At 26.8% G+C, this 26,420-nt stretch overlaps 1 protein-coding gene and 1 long non-coding RNA gene across 3 annotated transcripts; both read right to left on the bottom strand.

Moving 5' to 3' along the window:
- Positions 1-5,456: 5,456 nt before the first annotated feature.
- LOC126302175 (NADH-ubiquinone oxidoreductase chain 5-like) lies at positions 5,457-6,900 on the bottom strand. Its single transcript, XM_049991725.1, has one exon. The coding sequence runs from the start codon at positions 6,334-6,336 to the stop codon at positions 5,986-5,988; it is 351 nt and encodes a 116-aa protein (XP_049847682.1). The 5' UTR covers positions 6,337-6,900; the 3' UTR covers positions 5,457-5,985.
- A 4,767-nt stretch (positions 6,901-11,667) lies between these two features.
- LOC126302181 (uncharacterized) lies at positions 11,668-18,037 on the bottom strand. 2 transcript variants are annotated; one of them, XR_007553096.1, is made up of 2 exons: positions 17,949-18,037; positions 11,668-12,283 (listed from the first exon to the last, which is right to left on the bottom strand). It is a non-coding gene; the product is annotated as an uncharacterized LOC126302181 (long non-coding RNA). The 2 variants fall into 2 exon arrangements; XR_007553097.1 differs by lacking the exon at positions 17,949-18,037 and adding an exon at positions 15,120-15,203.
- Between the last annotated feature and the right edge of the window lie 8,383 nt (positions 18,038-26,420).

The raw sequence follows: 26,420 nt of genomic DNA, 5'->3' as shown, positions 1-26,420 counted from the left end.
ACTACCACCATTCCTTGGATTCTTACCAAAATGAATTGTAATACAATCATTAATAGAAAACAATATAACAACTATTATAACTATTATAGTTGTATTTACTACAATTACACTCTACTACTATATACGTATTACATTCTCAGCTCTAATTATATCATACACAGAAAATTCGTGATCTATAAAGATAAAGTCCCAAAAATCAAGAATCATTCTTCCTATAACAGTAATAATTTCAACAATAGGATTGATTTCAACATCAACCTTAATTTCATTATACTAAGGACTTAAGTTAATCAAACTAATAACCTTCAAAGTTATAATTAAAAGAATAATCTTTTAGGCCTTAGTAAAATTTTACACCTCTAGAATTGCAGTCTAGAATCATAATTGAATATAAGACCTAAATATGATAAGAGAGAAAACATCTCATAAGTAGATTTACAGTCTACCACCTAAAATTCAGCCATCTTACCGCAAAAATGATTATTCTCAACAAACCATAAGGACATTGGTACTTTATACTTCATATTTGGAGCATGAGCAGGAATAGTAGGAACATCAATAAGAATACTTATTCGTGCTGAACTTGGCCAACCCGGATCTCTAATTGGGGATGACCAGATTTATAATGTTATTATTACAGCTCACGCATTCGTAATAATTTTCTTTATAGTAATACCTATTATAATTGGTGGATTTGGTAATTGACTTGTTCCACTAATAATTGGTGCACCAGATATAGCATTTCCACGAATAAATAATATAAGTTTTTGATTACTACCACCTTCACTAACCCTTCTTCTTACATCTTCTATAGTAGATAATGGTGCTGGTACAGGATGAACAGTTTACCCTCCTCTAGCAGGAGCTATTGCACACGGGGGTGCATCTGTAGATCTAGCTATTTTTTCACTGCACTTTGCAGGTGTATCATCTATTCTTGGTGCAGTGAATTTCATTACAACAGCAATTAATATACGATCAGAAAGTATAACTTTAGATCAAACACCTTTATTTGTATGATCTGTAGCTATTACAGCATTACTTCTCCTTCTTTCACTTCCAGTTTTAGCAGGAGCTATTACTATATTATTAACAGATCGAAATTTAAATACATCATTCTTTGACCCTGCAGGAGGGGGTGACCCAATTCTATATCAACATCTATTTTGATTCTTTGGACACCCAGAAGTTTATATTTTAATTCTACCGGGGTTCGGAATTATTTCACATATTGTATGTCAAGAAAGAGGAAAAATTGAATCATTTGGAACATTAGGTATAATTTATGCTATACTATCAATTGGACTAATAGGATTTATTGTATGAGCACATCATATATTTACAGTAGGAATGGATGTTGACACACGAGCATATTTTACATCAGCAACAATAATTATTGCTGTACCTACAGGAATTAAGGTATTTAGATGATTAGCTACATTATATGGAACTAAATTCAAGTTCAATCCACCATTATTATGAGCTCTAGGATTTATTTTCCTATTTACAATTAGTGGATTAACAGGATTAGTATTAGCAAATTCATCACTTGATATTGTATTACATGATACATATTATGTAGTAGCCCACTTTCATTATGTATTATCTATAGGAGCAGTATTTGCAATTATAGGAGGTGTCATTCAATGATATCCACTATTTACAGGATTAACTATAAATAATACATGATTAAAAATCCAATTTACAATTATATTCATTGGAGTAAATTTAACATTCTTTCCTCAACACTTCCTAGGATTAGCAGGAATACCTCGACGATACTCTGACTACCCAGACGCATATACATCATGAAACGTAGTATCAAGAATTGGGTCTACAATTTCTATTGTAGGAATCATTATATTCATTGTAATTATATGAGAAAGAATGATTACAAACCGAGCAATTATATTTAGAGCTAACATAAGAAGATCAACAGAATGACTACAAAATAACCCTCCTGCAGAACATAGTTACTCAGAATTACCATTAATCTCTAGATTCTAATATGGCAGATTAGTGCAGTAGATTTAAGCTCTACAAATAAAGGTTTGACCTTTTATTAGAAAATATTTATTAATGGCAACATGATCAAATTTATCTCTTCAAGATGGAGCTTCACCATTAATGGAGCAATTATCATTCTTTCATGATCATACTATGGTCGTATTATTATTAATTACAGTAATTGTAGGTTATGCCCTAAGTTATATATTATTTATTGCCTATACTAACCGTAATATACTTCATGGACATTTAATTGAAACAATCTGAACAGCTTTACCAGCAATTACATTAATTTTTATTGCCCTTCCATCATTACGACTATTATATTTACTTGATGATTCAGTAGATGCAATAATTACAATTAAAACCATTGGACGACAATGATATTGAAGATATGAATATTCAGACTTCATAGACGTAGAATTTGACACTTATATAACACCAGAACAAGACCTAGAAAATGATGGATTCCGACTACTAGATGTAGATAACCGAACAATCCTACCAATAAATACAGAAGTACGAGTATTAACAAGAGCATCAGATGTTCTACACTCATGAGCAGTTCCAGCATTAGGGGTTAAAATTGATGCAACGCCAGGTCGGTTAAATCAAGGAACATTCACAATAAATCGACCTGGATTATTCTTTGGACAATGCTCAGAAATCTGTGGAGCAAACCACAGATTTATACCAATTGTAATTGAAAGAACTTCAGTAAATTTATTTATTAAGTGATTATCTAAGATAATTTAAGGAGTTAGTTAAAATGAATAACATTAGAGTGTCACTCTAAAGTAACTAAAAAAAATTAGTACACCTTGAAATTCATCAGATGACTGAAAGTAAGTAATGGTCTCTTAAACCAAATAATAGTAAATTAACGACTACTTCTGATGGGGAAATTATATCCAAATCCCTCAAATATCCCCTCTTATATGATTCTCACTATTCATTATATTTTCAGCTACATTAATCTTGTTTAATCAAATAAACTTCTTCTCATTTAAACCTAACCTTATTAAAAGAGCAGAAAAAGGAACAATTGAAATAAAAAACTTAAATTGAAAATGATAACAAATCTATTCTCAACATTTGACCCACCAACTAACATCTTTAATTTATCATTAAATTGAACTAGAACATTTCTAGGACTATTATTAATCCCATCACTATTTTGACTTACACCATCACGAATTAACATTATCTGAAATAAACTAAATTTAACCTTACATAATGAATTTAAAACACTTCTTGGACCAAAATCATTTAATGGAACAACATTCATTTTCATCTCAATTTTTATTATAATATTATTTAACAATTTCATAGGATTATTCCCTTATATTTTTACTAGAACAAGACATTTAGCATTAACATTTGCAATTGCCCTACCTATATGGCTAAGATTTATATTATTTGGATGAATTAACCATACTAATCATATATTTACACACCTTGTACCACAAGGTACACCGCCTGCATTAATATCATTTATAGTACTAATTGAAACAATTAGTAATGTTATTCGACCAGGTACATTAGCAGTACGGTTGGCAGCAAATATAATTGCAGGACACTTATTATTAACCTTATTAGGAAACACAGGACCATCTATAGCAATAAACTTAATCTCATTACTATTTATTGGACAAATACTTCTATTAATTCTAGAATCAGCAGTAGCAATAATTCAAGCCTATGTTTTCTCAATTCTAAGAACTCTATATTCTAGAGAAGTATATTAAACCTATGTTAACAACTCACTCAAACCACCCATTCCACTTAGTAGACTATAGACCTTGACCATTAACAGGAGCAATTGGAGCAATAGTCCTAGTATCAGGACTAGCAAAATGATTCCACCTATTTAATATTAACTTATTCATAATTGGATTTGGAATTACCCTACTAACTATAATTCAATGATGACGAGATGTAGTACGAGAAGGAACATATCAAGGATTACATACAGGATTTGTATCAATTGGATTACGATGAGGAATAATTTTATTTATGGCATCAGAGGTATTATTTTTCGTTTCTTTTTTTTGAGCATTCTTTAGAAGAAGATTAGCACCAACAATTGAACTATGAATACTATGACCTCCAATAGGAATTCAACCCTTTAACCCTATACAAATTCCATTACTTAATACAGCTATTCTTTTAGCATCAGGAGTAACAGTAACATGAGCACATCATAGTTTAATGGAATCTAATCATACTCAAGCACTACAAGGATTATTCTTCACAGTGTGATTAGGACTATACTTTACAATACTTCAAGCATATGAATATTGAGAAGCACCTTTTACCATTGCAGATGCAGTTTATGGATCAACATTCTTTGTTGCAACAGGATTCCATGGTTTACACGTAATTATTGGAACAATCTTTTTATCAACATGTCTACTTCGACACTCAATAAATCAATTTTCACCAAGACATCACTTTGGATTTGAAGCAGCAGCATGATACTGACACTTCGTAGACGTAGTATGATTATTCTTATTTATCTCTATTTATTGATGAGGTAGATAATTGTTTTTCTAGTATAAATAGTACATTTGACTTCCAATCAGAAACCTTGATATAAATCAAGAAAAACAATTCTAATTCTATCAACAAGAGTTTTCATTAGATTTATTATTCCAATAATTGTTATAATCCTGGCAACAACACTATCAAACAAATTAATTAATGATCGAGAAAAAAGATCACCATTTGAATGTGGGTTTGATCCAAAAAGATCAGCACGAATACCATTCTCATTACGATTCTTCCTAATCGCAGTAATCTTTTTAATTTTTGATGTAGAAATTGCACTAATTCTACCAATTGTAATTATTTTTAAAACTTCAGACATTATAATCTGAACAGTATCAACAATATTTTTTATTCTAGTTCTATTAGGAGGACTATACCATGAATGAAACCAAGGAGCATTACAATGAGCAGAATAAAGGGTTGTAGTTAAATATAACATTTGGGTTGCATTCAAAAAGTATTGATATTATCAATCAACCTTAAATAGAATAAGAAGCGAAATATGGCAGTCAGTTTCGACCTGGAAGATTGGTATGTACTACCCTTATTCTTATTAATTGAAGCCAAAAAGAGGCGTATTACTGTTAATAATATAATTGAACTATAATAGTTCCAATTAAGGAAATGTAAAGCCAATATGAAAGCTGCTAACTTTTTATATTAGCGGTTAAACTCCGTTAACATTTCTAAAATTTATATAGTTTAAATAAAACATTACATTTTCACTGTAAAAATAATATATCTATATTTATAAATACTTAAAAGTAAAAATACTTCCTTAACATCTTCAGTGTCACGCTCTAATTATAAGCTATTTAAGTAAACGAAAAACAATATTACCAAAATAAATATTCAAAAAATAAAAGTTAAAAGATAAATCTTGAAATTAGAATCATATCAACCTTGAATATAACCAATTAAATAAATAAATAATCTATATAAACCTTGACCACCAAGTAATTCACCTCAACCATAATCAAATGACTTAGATGAATAATAACCTATTTTTAAAGGAATATATCTAATAAACTTAGTTGAAAGAAAAGGTATAAATCATATAGAACCAGCAAATCTAACAAAAGAAAATATACTTAAAGAAAATAAATTATGGGAAAAATCAAAATTAGAAATAAGATAACCTAAATAAGCACCTAAAATAACAACTGTAATAGTTAAAAACTTTAAATAATAAGGTAAAGCAATCACATGAGGAATAGGAAAAATTAATCAAGATAAAAGACTACCACCAAAAACAGCAACAAACAATAGACCAATTATTCCAAATGAAATATAATAACCCTTATCATCAAAAGAAAATCAAGAATAAAAATTATTATCACCAGATATTGAATAATAAAACAAACGAAAAGAATAAGAAGCAGTTAAACCAGTAGAAAAAAAATAAAGAAAAAAAATTAAACAATTAATTCATCTTAAACAAACCATCTCAAGAATTAAATCCTTTGAATAAAATCCCGCTAAAAAAGGTATTCCACACAAAGATAAACTAGAAACATTAAAACAAACTGAAGTTAAAGGTATGAAATTAACAATTGATCCTATAAAACGTATATCCTGAGAATCCTTCAAATTATGAATTATTGAACCTGCACATATAAATAATAATGCCTTAAATAGAGCATGAGCCAATAAATGAAAAAATGCAAGCTTTGGATAACCTATAGCCAAAATTCTTATTATTAAACCAAGTTGTCTTAAAGTAGAAAGAGCAATAATCTTCTTTAAATCAAACTCAAAATTAGCGCCCAATCCAGCCATAAATATAGTTATACAACCAATTAAAAGTAAAAATCAACCACAATTATAAGTATCCAATATTGGTCTAAAACGAATTAATAAATAAACACCAGCAGTAACAAGAGTAGAAGAATGAACTAAAGCAGAAACAGGAGTAGGAGCTGCTATAGCAGCAGGAAGTCATGAAGAGAAAGGAATCTGAGCTCTCTTAGTTATAGCTGCTAAAACAATTAATATAGTAATGAGCTTTATTTCAAAAGAATTAGAAATAAAATCATAATAATAAATATAATTTCAACCACCAAAATTTAACATTCATGCAATAGAAATTAAAATAGCAACATCACCAATACGATTAGAAAGTGCAGTTAATATACCAGCACTATAAGATTTTACATTTTGATAATAAATAACTAAACAATAAGAAACTAAACCTAAACCATCTCAACCTAATAAAATACTAATTAAATTAGGACTAATAATTAAAAAACCTATAGAAAGAATAAATATTAAAACAATAATAATAAAACGATTTATATTCTTTTCTCCAGATATATAATCCTCTCTATAATAAATAACCAAAGAAGAAATATATATAAGAAAAGATTTAAAAATAAGAGATATTCAATCCAAAATTAAAGTTATAACAACTATAGAACCATTTAAATTGAAAAGCTCTCACTCAACAAAAACTCTATAATCAATTATTAAATAATAAATACCTAAAATAAAAATTATAGTTCTCGAAATAAACAAAGAAAAAAAACTCAAAGAACAAATAGAAAATAAATTCACGGCCTAAGATGAAAAACTTCATATCATTGATTCCACAAAACAATATTTTTAATTAAAATACTTAAGCAAACTAAACAAAGAAATATTCACCCTTTAAACAGAGAATATTTAAAGGCAATCAATGTAAAAGTAAAAGATGATATTCACGAAAATAACCAAGAGAACAAGTATAAACACCAGAATAATAATTCCCATGCTGAGAATAAGAATATATATACAAAGTATAAACAGCTCTAAAAAAAGATAAAAAAATCAAAGCAAAGAATCTAAAAGAAGATCAAGATATAATTCTATTTAATAATCTAATTTCACCTACCAAATTTAAAGAAGGAGGAGCAGCCATATTTGATGATCTTAAAAGAAATCATCATAAAGCCATTCTTGGCATCAAATTAATTATACCCTTGTTAATTAATAATCTTCATCTACCTAAACGTTCATAAATAATATTAGATAAACAAAATAAACCAGAAGAACATAAACCATGACCAACCATTAGAGAAAGAGAACCTACACAACCTCATCAATTCATAGTCTTCAATCCACCAATAACCATTCTTATATGAGCAACAGAAGAATATGCAATTAAAGACTTTAAATCAACCTGACGAAAACAAATAAATCTTACAATAATACCCCCAGATAAACCTAAAGACAATCAAAAATAATTAAACTTTAAACCCAAATAAGAAATAACCTTTATAACACGAAAAATACCATAACCACCTAACTTTAATAAAACACCAATAAGAATTATTCTACCTGAAATAGGGGCCTCTACATGAGCCTTAGGAAGTCATAAATGAACCAAAAACATAGGTTTCTTAACTAAAAAAGCCAAAATTATAAATACATAAAACATAAAATAATAAGAACCAAAATCAACCAATAAAGGAAAATATAAAGTATTAGAAAAATCATAAACCTTAAATAAAACTAATAATAAAGGTAATCTAGCAACCAAAGTATAAAAACCAGCCTGCAAACGCTCAAGTTGATAACCCCAACCCAAAATTAAAAAATATAAAAAGAAAGAAGACTTAATCTAGCAAATGAACAATAAAGCATAATTATTAAAATCAAAACCATAAAAACAAAAAAATTAGAATGATATGAACTTAAATAAACTGAACCTCTAGCAGTGATTATTAAAGAACAAATCCAAAAACTAAGTAAAATTAAACTAAAAGAAAAATAATCAATACCAAAATTATATCTAATTATATTCAAATCAGCATATGAATAAACACAAATTATAAAAACAAAACCCGACAGAAACATTAAAGAATGAACCAACCATCAACAATTATTTAATAAACAAAGAGGGATCAAAAAAATAGTTATAAATAAATTCTTTAACATAAAGATAACCAAAAGAATTAAAAAAATCATTACCATGAGAACGAATTATTGAAACTAAAATAGAAAGACCTAAAGCACCCTCACAAACAGAAAAAACTAAAAAAATAACAGGAAAAAAATAATCATAATCAAACTCAATAAGAAAAACAATAACTAACATAAATAAAGAAAGAACAATATATTCTAATCTCAAAAGAACCATTAATAAATGTTTACGTTTAGAAGAAAAAACATAAACACCAGCAAAATAAATCAATAAAGAAGTAAAAATAGAGAATATAAACATTAGTTTTAATAGTTTAAAAAAAACGCCGGTCTTGTAAACCGGAAATAAGTCCAGCCCCCACTTTTAAAACTTCAGAGGTGGAAAAGCTTCCATCATCGGTCCCCAAAACCGGTATTTTAAATAAACTAACCCCTGAAATGATCAAAATAATAATTATATCATTATCAAATGTAATAAATATTAATTTTATTAAATTAAGACACCCAATATCAATAATGCTTTTTATTATCCTTCAAACCTTCCTAGTTGGATTAATAACAGGAACAATAATAGAAAGATATTGATTATCATATATTTTATTTTTAACATTTCTTGGTGGTATACTAGTATTATTTATTTACATTACAAGAATTGCATCAAACGAAATATTTCAGCCTAAATCAATCACTATAATTATTACATTAATAATGTGAGTATTTATCATATTAATATTAATTATTCTAGATATATCTATATTTATAGACTCTTTCAAAAACACTGAAACTATAAATATTGATAATTCAATCAATTATCAAGAAATAACAATATCTTTAGAAAAATTATATAATAGACCAACATTCATTATTACAATAATAATAATAATTTATTTATTTTTAGCACTACTAGCAGTTGTTAAAATCACCAATATTAATCAGGGACCTATTCGTAAAATAAGATAATTACTAATGAATAAACCCTTACGATTAAGACATCCTTTAATTAAAATTATTAATAACTCTTTAATTGACTTACCTGCCCCAACAAATATTTCATTTTGATGAAATTTTGGATCCCTATTAGGGTTATGTTTGGTAATTCAAATCGTAACTGGACTATTTTTAGCTATACATTATACATCAAATATTGAAATAGCATTCAGTAGTGTAGTACACATCTGCCGAGACGTAAATAATGGTTGAATTATCCGAACCTTACACGCAAATGGAGCATCTATATTTTTTATTTGTATTTACTTACATGTAGGACGGGGAATTTACTATGGATCTTATATATATATATATATACATACCTGAATAATTGGTACAGTGATTTTATTTTTAGTTATAGCAACTGCATTTATAGGATATGTCTTACCCTGAGGCCAAATATCTTTTTGAGGTGCAACAGTAATTACTAATTTATTATCAGCAATCCCATACTTAGGAACAGATTTAGTCCAATGAGTATGAGGAGGATTCGCTGTTGATAATGCAACATTAAATCGATTCTTCACACTCCATTTTGTATTACCATTTATTATTGCTGCTATAGCAGCAATTCATTTATTTTTTCTTCACCAAACAGGATCTAATAATCCTCTTGGACTAAATGGAGATATTGAAAAAATTCCATTCCATCCATACTTTACCTTTAAGGATTCTATTACATTTGTAATAATAACATCATTATTAATTATACTATGTTTAATTAATCCTTACCTATTAGGAGATCCAGATAACTTTGTACCTGCCAACCCATTAGTAACACCAGTTCACATTCAACCAGAATGATATTTCCTATTTGCATATGCAATTCTACGATCTATCCCTAATAAGTTAGGAGGTGTTATTGCATTATTTTTATCAATTAGAATCTTAATAATTTTACCATTTTATAATAAAACACCATTCCGAGGCATTCAATTTTACCCTATTAATCAAATTTTATTCTGAATTATAGTAGTTGTTGTATGCTTACTAACGTGAATTGGTAAACGACCTGTTGAAGAACCTTATATTATAACAGGTCAAATCTTAACAATTATTTACTTCACATATTTCTTAATTAATGTCCATGTCGCAAACGCATGAGATAAATTAATTAAGGAATAAAGTTAATTAGCTTAGGAAAAGCATATGTTTTGAAAACATAAAATTAGAAGTTTAACTCTTCTATTAACTTTTCTCAAAAAATTTCACTAAACAAATGAGATAAATAAAATCTTTAAACCAACAAAGAAAATAAAAAAATTCAAAGATAAAGGTAAAAAACTTTTTCAAGCTAAGTACATTAATTTATCATAACGGAACCATGGTATGTTCCACGAACCCAAATAAAACCAAAAGATATAATAGCAAGCTTAATAAAAAATATAAAAGAATAAAAATCACCGCCCAAAAAAATTAAAGCCAATAACATTCTTATGAAGACAATTCTAGTATATTCAGCTAAAGAAATTAAAGTAAAACCATCCGCACCATACTCAATATTAAATCCTGAAACTAACTCAGATTCCCCTTCAGCAAAATCAAAAGGAGTACGATTAGTTTCAGCTAAGCAAGAAGCAAAACAAGCTAAAGCTAAAGGAAAAGAAATAATAATAAATCAACAATAAAGCTGATAGTTTATAAAATCAAACATATTAAAACTACCAATTAAAATAATTAAAGACAATAAAATTAAAGCTAAACTAACTTCATAAGAAATTGTTTGAGCAACAGAACGAAGAGAACCTAATAATGAATAGTTTGAATTAGAAGATCAACCAGCAATTATAACAGTATAAACACCTAATCTAGTACAACATAAAAAAAATAAAAATCCATAAGAAAAAGAACACATATAAGTTAAATAAGGAAAAATTACTCAAACGGCTAAAGAAATCATTAAATTAAAAACAGGGGAAAAATAATAAAGTAGGTAATTAGATATAATAGGAATTGGCTGCTCCTTACAAATTAACTTAATAGCATCTCTAAATGGCTGAGGAATTCCAACAAAACCTACCTTATTTGGACCCTTTCGAATCTGAATATAACCTAAAACCTTACGCTCTAATATAGTTAAAAAGGCAACACTAATTAAAACACAAATAACCAATAAAAGAAAATTCAAAATAAATATAAATAAATCATAAAGTATCAATACTATTTGTAGAAAAAATCTACATAAATGAATTCTAAATTCAACACATTAATCTGTCAAAATAGTAAATAAATTAATATTAATCAATATAACAAAAAATATTTTAACCATATGGTCCTTTCGTACTAATATGGATTAACAATCTTAGGATAGAAACCGACCTGGCTCACGCCGGTCTGAACTCAGATCATGTAAGAATTTAAAGGTCGAACTGACCTAATCATTGGGCTCCTGCACCCAAAATTTTTCTTAATCCAACATCGAGGTCGCAATCTGCTTTGTCGATATGAGCTCTCAAAAACAATTACGCTGTTATCCCTAAGGTAACTTAATCTTATGATCATAAATTATGGATCAAAATAACAAACATAAATAAATGATATAATAATGAAGAGTTTATCTATTCTTCATGTCACCCCAACAAAACATCATCATTAAATATAGAAAGACAAACAAAAAACTATATAAAAGTAAAATGTCAAGCTCTATAGGGTCTTCTCGTCCTAAAGAAGAATTTAAGCCTTTTGACTCAAAAGTTAAATTCAAAAATTTATTAAGAGACAGTTGATTTCTCATCAAGCCATTCATTCCAGCCACTAATAAAGAGACTAATGATTATGCTACCTTTGCACGGTCAAAATACCGCGGCTCTTTAAAATACGCTCAGTGAGCAGGCCAGACCTCAATTAAACAAGAGGACATGTTTTTGATAAACAGGCGGAAATCAATTTTGCCTAGTTCCTTATAATAAGTTCACAAGGTAAAAATTTCTTACAAATAAATATACTAATTCTATCATTATTACAAAAATTTTAAAATTAAATTAATAACCTTAATAAAAAACCTAAAATATTTATAAAATCAAAATAAAAAATAACGAACTAAAACGTAATCTTAAAGATAGCTGGTTTAAAGCTTACTATTATATTTCTATAAAATAAATTATAGGTTATTAACTTCAAAGCTTATCCCTTAAAGAATAAATAAGTTAATATTTTTACTTAAAAAATTAAATAAAAACAAATAACTTTAAAAAATTAAATTTTTTCTTAAGAAACTAGATATCTTGGGAAACGATTAACATCTCATTTCTATAAATAATTTAATAATAATTATGATACATTAACTATAAATTATTTATAAATCAACCCAAATCGAGACAAGTAAAATAAATACTAAAATTTTGATAAACCCTGATACAAAAGGTACAATAAATAAAATCTACTTAAAAAAATTTTAAAATAATATTTCATAAAACACTTACATTACCAATAAACTATAATTTAAAAAATCAATTCTATAAAATATACTAAGACAAAAATACAATAAAATTATTTATATTAAATAATTAAATAAACAAAAAATAAATATAATAAAATAAATAATCAAGATATCCTGATTTGCACAGAAAAATTTTCAGTGTAAATGAAACACTTTACTAATAAGTTATATCTTGAAACTCTTCCTAGATACACTTTCCAGTACATCTACTATGTTACGACTTATCTCATCTAAATTGAAGCTACTTTAAAATAAAATAGAATAATCAATAATGAGAGCGACGGGCGATGTGTACACATCTCAGAGCCAATATCAGTTAAATTAAATAAATTAAATTACTATCAAATCCACCTTCATTAACAGTATTTCACTATCAAATCCGTTATAAACAAAAATCTATTGTAACCCACCTCCTCTTAACTATAAGTTGCACCTTGACCTGAAATATTTTATAATTATAAATCTTGAGAATTATAACTCTAAAAAGATTCTCTGATAACGGAGATATACAAACAAATAAATTAAGTAGAGTAAATCGTGTATTATCAATCATGGGGTAGGTTCCTCTGAATGGAATGAGATACCGCCAAATTCTTTGGGTTTAAAGACCTTAACTAATAGTACCCTGGTAAATATAATTAACATTTAAAATAATAGGGTATCTAATCCTAGTTTATTATTTAAATTTCACAGATTCATAAAAAGGGCCACAAATAAATTTTAACATTTCACCTTACAAATTTATATTTCAACCCTAATAATATAAACAACTGTTTTAACCAATAATATTCACTTGTATCAATCGTATAACCGCGGCTGCTGGCACGAATTATGCCGATACTAAATCAATTGCTAAATCCAAAATCACTTGATAATTAAATCAAATTACTGCAAAAAGAACATTTAGTCTAACAAAACTTACATATAATACAAAGAAAAAGTGAATAAACAAGCAAGAATAAAACTTTTAACAATAAAAAATAAGAAAATTTTAAATCTATTAATTCAGGAAAAAATAAAAGATTCAAATATTTAAAGAAAAAAAAAGAAAAAAACCACAAACATTAGCAAAAAAAAAAAAAGAAACGCCCCTATGTATGACCACAACAACTTCTCTATTATATATAATTAAAGATTAATATGGAACATGTATAGCAATAAATGTATTATATTCTTTCTTATTTAATCTTTCTTTTCACTAATAAATAAAGAAAGATTAAATAATATAATAAATATATTTTATACAATTATGTAATTTAATATAATATGTTATTAATATGAATTCTTTTTTTTATATTAAGTTAACTTTCATATATATTAGTTAAATAATCTAATTATAGATAATTTACATAATTATATTATTATAATTAATATAATTATTTATATTAATTATAATATTTTATATTTAAATTAATAATTTTATTTATTATATCCAATTATAATAATATTAAATATTAAATTACATATTATTATATATATTATATTATAATAACCTATTTTAAGCTAAAAACATAAGTAGCTATAATCCTAGGTAAATAAATCATAAAGTATCAATACTATTTGTAGAAAAAATCTACAAAAATAAATACTAAATTCAACACATTAATCTGTCAACATAGTAAATAAATTAATATTAATCAATATAACAAAAAATATTTTAACCATATGGTCCTTTCGTACTAATATGGATTAACAATCTTAGGATAGAAACCGACCTGGCTCACGCCGGTCTGAACTCAGATCATGTAAGAATTTAAAGGTCGAACAGACCTAATCATTGGGCTCCTGCACCCAAAATTTTTCTTAATCCAACATCGAGGTCGCAATCTGCTTTGTCGATATGAGCTCTCAAAAACAATTACGCTGTTATCCCTAAGGTAACTTAATCTTATGATCATAAATTATGGATCAAAATAACAAACATAAATAAATGATATAATAATGAAGAGTTTATCTATTCTTCATGTCACCCCAACAAAACATCATCATTAAATATAGAAAGACAAACAAAAAACTATATAAAACTAAAATGTCAAGCTCTATAGGGTCTTCTCGTCCTAAAGAAGAATTTAAGCCTTTTGACTCAAAAGTTAAATTCAAAAATTTATTAAGAAACAGTTGATTTCTCGTCAAGCCATTCGTTCCAGCCACTAATTAAGAGACTAATGATTATGCTACCTTTGCACGGCCAAAATACCGCGGCTCTTTATAAATACGCTCAGTGAGCAGGCCAGACCTCAAAATATAAACAAGAGGACATGTTTTTGATAAACAGGCGGAAATCTATTTTGCCTAGTTCCTTATAATAAGTTCACAAGGTAAAAATTTCATACAAATAAATAAACTAATTCTATCATTATTACAAAAATTTTAAAATTAAATTAATAATCTTAATAAAAAATCTAAAATATTTATAAAATCAAAATAAAAAATAATGAACTAAAACGTAATCTTAAAGATAGCTGGTTTAAAGCTTACTATTATATTTCTATAAAATAAATTATAGGTTATTAACTTCAAAGCTTATCCCTTAAAGAATAAATAAGTTAATATTTTTACTTAAAAAATTAAATAAAAACAAATAACTTTAAAAAATTAAATATTTTCTTAAGATATCTTGGGAAACGATTAACATCTCATTTCTATAAATAATTTAATAATAATTATGATACATTAACTATAAATTATTTATAAATCAACCCAAATCGAGACAAGTAAAATAAATACTAAAATTTTGATAAACCCTGATACAAAAGGTACAATAAATAAAATCTACTTAAAAAAATTTAAAATAATATTTCATAAAACACTTACATTACCAATAAACTATAATTTAAAAAATCAATTCTATAAAATATACTAAGACAAAAATACAATAAAATTATTTATATTAAATAATTAAATAAACAAAAAATAAATATAATAAAATAAATAATCAAGATATCCTGATTTGCACAGAAAAATTTTCAGTGTAAATGAAACACTTTACTAATAAGTTATATCTTGAAACTCTTCCTAGATACACTTTCCAGTACATCTACTATGTTACGACTTATCTCATCTAAATTGAAGCTACTTTAAAATAAAATAGAATAATCAATAATGAGAGCGACGGGCGATGTGTACACATCTCAGAGCCAATATCAGTTAAATTAAATAAATTAAATTACTATCAAATCCACCTTCATTAACAGTATTTCACTATCAAATCCGTTATAAACAAAAATCTATTGTAACCCACCTCCTCTTAACTATAAGCTGCACCTTGACCTGAAATATTTTATAATTATAAATCTTGAGAATTATAACTCTAAAAAGATTCTCTGATAACGGAGATATACAAACAAATAAATTAAGTAGAGTAAATCGTGTATTATCAATCATGGGGTAGGTTCCTCTGAATGGAATGAGATACCGCAAAATTCTTTGGGTTTAAAGACCTTAACTAATAGTACCCTGGTAAATATAATTAACATTTAAAATAATAGGGTATCTAATCCTAGTTTATTATTTAAATTTCACAGATTCATAAAAAGGGCCACAAATAAATTTTAACATTTCACCTTACAAATTTATATTTCAACCCTAATAATATAAACAACTGTTTTAACCAATAATATTCACTTGTATCAATCGTATAACCGCGGCTGCTGGCACGAATTATGCCGATACTAAATCAATTGCTAAATCCAAAATCACTTGATAATTAAATCAAATTACTGCAAAAAGAACATTTAGTCTAACAAAACTTACATATAATACAAAGAAAAAGTGAATAAACAAGCAAGAATAAAACTTTTAACAATAAAAAATAAGAAAATTTTAAATCTATTAATTCAGGAAAAAATAAAAGATTCAAATATTTAAAGAAAAAAAAAGAAAAAAACCACAAACATTAGCAAAAAAAAAAAGAAACGCCCCTATGTATGACCACAACAACTTCTCTATTATATATAATTAAAGATTAATATGGAACATGTATAGCAATAAATGTATTATATTCTTTCTTATTTAATCTTTCTTTTCACTAATAAATAAAGAAAGATTAAATAATATAATAAATATATTTTATACAATTATGTAATTTAATATAATATGTTATTAATATGAATTCTTTTTTTTATATTAAGTTAACTTTCATATATATTAGTTAAATAATCTAATTATAGATAATTTACATAATTATATTATTATAATTAATATAATTATTTATATTAATTATAATATTTTATATTTAAATTAATAATTTTATTTATTATATCCAATTATAATAATATTAAATATTAAATTACATATTATTATATATATTATATTATAATAACCTATTTTAAGCTAAAAACATAAGTAGCTATAATCCTAGGTAAATAAATCATAAAGTATCAATACTATTTGTAGAAAAAATCTACATAAATAAATACTAAATTCAACACATTAATCTGTCAACATAGTAAATAAATTAATATTAATCAATATAACAAAAAATATTTTAACCATATGGTCCTTTCGTACTAATATGGATTAACAATCTTAGGATAGAAACCGACCTGGCTCACGCCGGTCTGAACTCAGATCATGTAAGAATTTAAAGGTCGAACAGACCTAATCATTGGGCTCCTGCACCCAAAATTTTTCTTAATCCAACATCGAGGTCGCAATCTGCTTTGTCGATATGAGCTCTCAAAAACAATTACGCTGTTATCCCTAAGGTAACTTAATCTTATGATCATAAATTATGGATCAAAATAACAAACATAAATAAATGATATAATAATGAAGAGTTTATCTATTCTTCATGTCACCCCAACAAAACATCATCATTAAATATAGAAAGACAAACAAAAAACTATATAAAACTAAAATGTCAAGCTCTATAGGGTCTTCTCGTCCTAAAGAAGAATTTAAGCCTTTTGACTCAAAAGTTAAATTCAAAAATTTATTAAGAAACAGTTGATTTCTCGTCAAGCCATTCGTTCCAGCCACTAATTAAGAGACTAATGATTATGCTACCTTTGCACGGTCAAAATACCGCGGCTCTTTAAAAATACGCTCAGTGAGCAGGCCAGACCTCAAAATATAAACAAGAGGACATGTTTTTGATAAACAGGCGGAAATCTATTTTGCCTAGTTCCTTATAATAAGTTCACAAGGTAAAAATTTCATACAAATAAATAAACTAATTCTATCATTATTACAAAAATTTTAAAATTAAATTAATAATCTTAATAAAAAATCTAAAATATTTATAAAATCAAAATAAAAAATAATGAACTAAAACGTAATCTTAAAGATAGCTGGTTTAAAGCTTACTATTATATTTCTATAAAATAAATTATAGGTTATTAACTTCAAAGCTTATCCCTTAAAGAATAAATAAGTTAATATTTTTACTTAAAAAATTAAATAAAAACAAATAACTTTAAAAAATTAAATTTTTTCTTAAGATATCTTGGGAAACGATTAACATCTCATTTCTATAAATAATTTAATAATAATTATGATACATTAACTATAAATTATTTATAAATCAACCCAAATCGAGACAAGTACAATAAATACTAAAATTTTGATAAACCCTGATACAAAAGGTACAATAAATAAAATCTACTTAAAAAAATTTAAAATAATATTTCATAAAACACTTACATTACCAATAAACTATAATTTAAAAAATCAATTCTATAAAATATACTAAGACAAAAATACAATAAAATTATTTATATTAAATAATTAAATAAACAAAAAATAAATATAATAAAATAAATAATCAAGATATCCTGATTTGCACAGAAAAATTTTCAGTCTAAATGAAACACTTTACTAATAAGTTATATCTTGAAACTCTTCCTAGATACACTTTCCAGTACATCTACTATGTTACGACTTATCTCATCTAAATTGAAGCTACTTTAAAATAAAATAGAATAATCAATAATGAGAGCGACGGGCGATGTGTACACATCTCAGAGCCAATATCAGTTAAATTAAATAAATTAAATTACTATCAAATCCACCTTCATTAACAGTATTTCACTATCAAATCCGTTATAAACAAAAATCTATTGTAACCCACCTCCTCTTAACTATAAGCTGCACCTTGACCTGAAATATTTTATAATTATAAATCTTGAGAATTATAACTCTAAAAAGATTCTCTGATAACGGAGATATACAAACAAATAAATTAAGTAGAGTAAATCGTGTATTATCAATCATGGGGTAGGTTCCTCTGAATGGAATGAGATACCGCAAAATTCTTTGGGTTTAAAGACCTTAACTAATAGTACCCTGGTAAATATAATTAACATTTAAAATAATAGGGTATCTAATCCTAGTTTATTATTTAAATTTCACAGATTCATAAAAAGGGCCACAAATAAATTTTAACATTTCACCTTACAAATTTATATTTCAACCCTAATAATATAAACAACTGTTTTAACCAATAATATTCACTTGTATCAATCGTATAACCGCGGCTGCTGGCACGAATTATGCCGATACTAAATCAATTGCTAAATCCAAAATCACTTCATAATTAAATCAAATTACTGCAAAAAGAACATTTAGTCTAACAAAACTTACATATAATACAAAGAAAAAGTGAATAAACAAGCAAGAATAAAACTTTTAAAAATAAAAAATAAGAAAATTTTAAATCTATTAATTCAGGAAAAAATAAAAGATTCAAATATTTAAAGAAAAAAAAAGAAAAAAACCACAAACATTAACAAAAAAAAAGATACGCCCCTATGTATGACCACAACTACTTCTCTATTATATATAATTAAAGATTAATATGGAACATGTATAGCAATAAATGTATTATATTCTTTCTTATTTAATCTTTCTTTTCACTAATAAATAAAGAAAGATTAAATAATATAATAAATATATTTTATACAATTATGTAATAATATTAAATATTAAATTACATATTATTATATGTATTATATTATAATAACCTATTTTAAGCTAAAAACATAAGTAGCTATAATCCTAGGTAAATAATTGCATTAAAATAATCAATTGATAATGGTAAGATGAACTTATAATACTTTAATTTCAATTAAATGTAATATATTAATATAAATTATTTATTATATATATATATAAAAAAATAAAATGAGCAGGATAAATTAATCCTAATTAAACAAAATAATACATAAAAGAATTTCAAAAAAAAACTTTCGATTTATATATTAAATAAATGAAGTGCCTGATTAAAGGGTTACCTTGATAGGGTAAATAAAGTAAATAAAATTACCTTCATTAAAATTACATAAGATAGAATTAAACTACCTCCTTTAGTATCAAAAACTAACGTGCATCATACACCTTAATGTAAAAAGGTAAGCTAAACAAGCTAATGGGTTCATACCCCATTTATAGAGGTATCAATCCTCTCCTTTTTAATGACCAACAACTCTACAAAACTTCTCTTCCTATCAACATTAATGATAGGAACGATCCTGTCCATTTCATCAAATTCCTGATTTGGGGTTTGAATAGGACTTGAGATCAACTTACTTTCATTTATTCCGCTCCTAACAAGAAATAAAAATATAATAATAAATGAATCATCAATTAAATATTTTATTGTCCAAGCAATAGCATTGACAATATTATTATTTTCAATTTTGCTGATTCAAATAAAATATCCCATGGGATGGGAAACAGAATTTATCCCATCAATAATAATTAGATCTAGACTATTATTAAAGATTGCACCTTTCCATTTCTGATTTCCAGAAGTTATAGGAGCATCAAGATGAAATAATTGTTTAACATTAATAACATGACAAAAAATCGCCCCAATAATGGTCTTATCTTATTGTATTCAATTAAGAGCTTTTATTTGAACAATTATTATCTTAAGAATTATTATTGGGGCAATAGGAGGTTTAAATCAAACATCCTTACGACAACTTTTAGCATATTCATCAATCAGACATCTAGGTTGAATAATTAGATCATTAACAGTCAGAGAAAACATCTGAGAACTATACTTCATTATTTACTCACTATTAAGATTAATTATAGTTTTATTATTTAAGCAAATAAATTTATTTTTCATAAATCAAATTTATTCAGCCAGAAATATAAAAACCGAAATTAAATTCATAATATTCTTATCTTTATTATCTTTAGGTGGACTACCACCATTCCTTGGATTCTTACCAAAATGAATTGTAATACAATCATTAATAGAAAACAATATAACAACTATTATAACTATTATAGTTGTATTTACTACAATTACACTCTACTACTATATACGTATTACATTCTCAGCTCTAATTATATCATACACAGAAAATTCGTGATCTATAAAGATAAAGTCCCAAAAATCAAGAATCATTCTTCCTATAACAGTAATAATTTCAACAATAGGATTGATTTCAACATCAACCTTAATTTCATTATACTAAGGACTTAAGTTAATCAAACTAATAACCTTCAAAGTTATAATTAAAAGAATAATCTTTTAGGCCTTAGTAAAATTTTACACCTCTAGAATTGCAGTCTAGAATCATAATTGAATATAAGACCTAAATATGATAAGAGAGAAAACATCTCATAAGTAGATTTACAGTCTACCACCTAAAATTCAGCCATCTTACCGCAAAAATGATTATTCTCAACAAACCATAAGGACATTGGTACTTTATACTTCATATTTGGAGCATGAGCAGGAATAGTAGGAACATCAATAAGAATACTTATTCGTGCTGAACTTGGCCAACCCGGATCTCTAATTGGGGATGACCAGATTTATAATGTTATTATTACAGCTCACGCATTCGTAATAATTTTCTTTATAGTAATACCTATTATAATTGGTGGATTTGGTAATTGACTTGTTCCACTAATAATTGGTGCACCAGATATAGCATTTCCACGAATAAATAATATAAGTTTTTGATTACTACCACCTTCACTAACCCTTCTTCTTACATCTTCTATAGTAGATAATGGTGCTGGTACAGGATGAACAGTTTACCCTCCTCTAGCAGGAGCTATTGCACACGGGGGTGCATCTGTAGATCTAGCTATTTTTTCACTGCACTTTGCAGGTGTATCATCTATTCTTGGTGCAGTGAATTTCATTACAACAGCAATTAATATACGATCAGAAAGTATAACTTTAGATCAAACACCTTTATTTGTATGATCTGTAGCTATTACAGCATTACTTCTCCTTCTTTCACTTCCAGTTTTAGCAGGAGCTATTACTATATTATTAACAGATCGAAATTTAAATACATCATTCTTTGACCCTGCAGGAGGGGGTGACCCAATTCTATATCAACATCTATTTTGATTCTTTGGACACCCAGAAGTTTATATTTTAATTCTACCGGGGTTCGGAATTATTTCACATATTGTATGTCAAGAAAGAGGAAAAATTGAATCATTTGGAACATTAGGTATAATTTATGCTATACTATCAATTGGACTAATAGGATTTATTGTATGAGCACATCATATATTTACAGTAGGAATGGATGTTGACACACGAGCATATTTTACATCAGCAACAATAATTATTGCTGTACCTACAGGAATTAAGGTATTTAGATGATTAGCTACATTATATGGAACTAAATTCAAGTTCAATCCACCATTATTATGAGCTCTAGGATTTATTTTCCTATTTACAATTAGTGGATTAACAGGATTAGTATTAGCAAATTCATCACTTGATATTGTATTACATGATACATATTATGTAGTAGCCCACTTTCATTATGTATTATCTATAGGAGCAGTATTTGCAATTATAGGAGGTGTCATTCAATGATATCCACTATTTACAGGATTAACTATAAATAATACATGATTAAAAATCCAATTTACAATTATATTCATTGGAGTAAATTTAACATTCTTTCCTCAACACTTCCTAGGATTAGCAGGAATACCTCGACGATACTCTGACTACCCAGACGCATATACATCATGAAACGTAGTATCAAGAATTGGGTCTACAATTTCTATTGTAGGAATCATTATATTCATTGTAATTATATGAGAAAGAATGATTACAAACCGAGCAATTATATTTAGAGCTAACATAAGAAGATCAACAGAATGACTACAAAATACCCCTCCTGCAGAACATAGTTACTCAGAATTACCATTAATCTCTAGATTCTAATATGGCAGATTAGTGCAGTAGATTTAAGCTCTACAAATAAAGGTTTGACCTTTTATTAGAAAATATTTATTAATGGCAACATGATCAAATTTATCTCTTCAAGATGGAGCTTCACCATTAATGGAGCAATTATCATTCTTTCATGATCATACAATGGTCGTATTATTATTAATTACAGTAATTGTAGGTTATGCCCTAAGTTATATATTATTTATTGCCTATACTAACCGTAATATACTTCATGGACATTTAATTGAAACAATCTGAACAGCTTTACCAGCAATTACATTAATTTTTATTGCCCTTCCATCATTACGACTATTATATTTACTTGATGATTCAGTAGATGCAATAATTACAATTAAAACCATTGGACGACAATGATATTGAAGATATGAATATTCAGACTTCATAGACGTAGAATTTGACACTTATATAACACCAGAACAAGACCTAGAAAATGATGGATTCCGACTACTAGATGTAGATAACCGAACAATCCTACCAATAAATACAGAAGTACGAGTATTAACAAGAGCATCAGATGTTCTACACTCATGAGCAGTTCCAGCATTAGGGGTTAAAATTGATGCAACGCCAGGTCGGTTAAATCAAGGAACATTCACAATAAATCGACCTGGATTATTCTTTGGACAATGCTCAGAAATCTGTGGAGCAAACCACAGATTTATACCAATTGTAATTGAAAGAACTTCAGTAAATTTATTTATTAAGTGATTATCTAAGATAATTTAAGGAGTTAGTTAAAATAAATAACATTAGAGTGTCACTCTAAAGTAACTAAAAAAAATTAGTACACCTTGAAATTCATCAGATGACTGAAAGTAAGTAATGGTCTCTTAAACCAAATAATAGTAAATTAACGACTACTTCTGATGGGGAAATTATATCCAAATCCCTCAAATATCCCCTCTTATATGATTCTCACTATTCATTATATTTTCAGCTACATTAATCTTGTTTAATCAAATAAACTTCTTCTCATTTAAACCTAACCTTATTAAAAGAGCAGAAAAAGGAACAATTGAAATAAAAAACTTAAATTGAAAATGATAACAAATCTATTCTCAACATTTGACCCATCAACTAACATCTTTAATTTATCATTAAATTGAACTAGAACATTTCTAGGACTATTATTAATCCCATCACTATTTTGACTTACACCATCACGAATTAACATTATCTGAAATAAACTAAATTTAACCTTACATAATGAATTTAAAACACTTCTTGGACCAAAATCATTTAATGGAACAACATTCATTTTCATCTCAATTTTTATTATAATATTATTTAACAATTTCATAGGATTATTCCCTTATATTTTTACTAGAACAAGACATTTAGCATTAACATTTGCAATTGCCCTACCTATATGGCTAAGATTTATATTATTTGGATGAATTAACCATACTAATCATATATTTACACACCTTGTACCACAAGGTACACCGCCTGCATTAATATCATTTATAGTACTAATTGAAACAATTAGTAATGTTATTCGACCAGGTACATTAGCAGTACGGTTGGCAGCAAATATAATTGCAGGACACTTATTATTAACCTTATTAGGAAACACAGGACCATCTATAGCAATAAACTTAATCTCATTACTAATTATTGGACAAATACTTCTATTAATTCTAGAATCAGCAGTAGCAATAATTCAAGCCTATGTTTTCTCAATTCTAAGAACTCTATATTCTAGAGAAGTATATTAAACCTATGTTAACAACTCACTCAAACCACCCATTCCACTTAGTAGACTATAGACCTTGACCATTAACAGGAGCAATTGGAGCAATAGTCCTAGTATCAGGACTAGCAAAATGATTCCACCTATTTAATATTAACTTATTCATAATTGGATTTGGAATTACCCTACTAACTATAATTCAATGATGACGAGATGTAGTACGAGAAGGAACATATCAAGGATTACATACAGGATTTGTATCAATTGGATTACGATGAGGAATAATTTTATTTATGGCATCAGAGGTATTATTTTTCGTTTCTTTTTTTTGAGCATTCTTTAGAAGAAGATTAGCACCAACAATTGAACTATGAATACTATGACCTCCAATAGGAATTCAACCCTTTAACCCTATACAAATTCCATTACTTAATACAGCTATTCTTTTAGCATCAGGAGTAACAGTAACATGAGCACATCATAGTTTAATGGAATCTAATCATACTCAAGCACTACAAGGATTATTCTTCACAGTGTGATTAGGACTATACTTTACAATACTTCAAGCATATGAATATTGAGAAGCACCTTTTACCATTGCAGATGCAGTTTATGGATCAACATTCTTTGTTGCAACAGGATTCCATGGTTTACACGTAATTATTGGAACAATCTTTTTATCAACATGTCTACTTCGACACTCAATAAATCAATTTTCACCAAGACATCACTTTGGATTTGAAGCAGCAGCATGATACTGACACTTCGTAGACGTAGTATGATTATTCTTATATATCTCTATTTATTGATGAGGTAGATAATTGTTTTTCTAGTATAAATAGTACATTTGACTTCCAATCAGAAAGCTTGATATAAATCAAGAAAAACAATTCTAATTCTATCAACAAGAGTTTTCATTAGATTTATTATTCCAATAATTGTTATAATCCTGGCAACAACACTATCAAACAAATTAATTAATGATCGAGAAAAAAGATCACCATTTGAATGTGGGTTTGATCCAAAAAGATCAGCACGAATACCATTCTCAATACGATTCTTCCTAATCGCAGTAATCTTTTTAATTTTTGATGTAGAAATTGCACTAATTCTACCAATTGTAATTATTTTTAAAACTTCAGACATTATAATCTGAACAGTATCAACAATATTTTTTATTCTAGTTCTATTAGGAGGACTATACCATGAATGAAACCAAGGAGCATTACAATGAGCAGAATAAAGGGTTGTAGTTAAATATAACATTTGGGTTGCATTCAAAAAGTATTGATATTATCAATCAACCTTAAATAGAATAAGAAGCGAAATATTGCAGTCAGTTTCGACCTGGAAGATTGGTATGTACTACCCTTATTCTTATTAATTGAAGCCAAAAAGAGGCGTATTACTGTTAATAATATAATTGAACTATAATAGTTCCAATTAAGGAAATGTAAAGCCAATATGAAAGCTGCTAACTTTTTATATTAGCGGTTAAACTCCGTTAACATTTCTAAAATTTATATAGTTTAAATAAAACATTACATTTTCACTGTAAAAATAATATATCTATATTTATAAATACTTAAAAGTAAAAATACTTCCTTAACATCTTCAGTGTCACGCTCTAATTATAAGCTATTTAAGTAAACGAA

Source organism: Schistocerca gregaria, unplaced genomic scaffold (assembly GCF_023897955.1).
Source record: "Schistocerca gregaria isolate iqSchGreg1 unplaced genomic scaffold, iqSchGreg1.2 ptg000169l, whole genome shotgun sequence".
NCBI classification, from domain to species: domain Eukaryota; kingdom Metazoa; phylum Arthropoda; class Insecta; order Orthoptera; family Acrididae; genus Schistocerca; species Schistocerca gregaria.
Note: the sequence above shows the minus strand (reverse complement) of the source record. Positions and strands in the feature narration are given on the sequence as shown.

What these genes read in the sequence shown, in the direction of transcription:
- LOC126302175 (XM_049991725.1), bottom strand. Translation starts at nt 6,336, where the DNA reads ATGGCTGGATTGGGCGCTAATTTTGAGTTTGATTTAAAGAAGATTATT.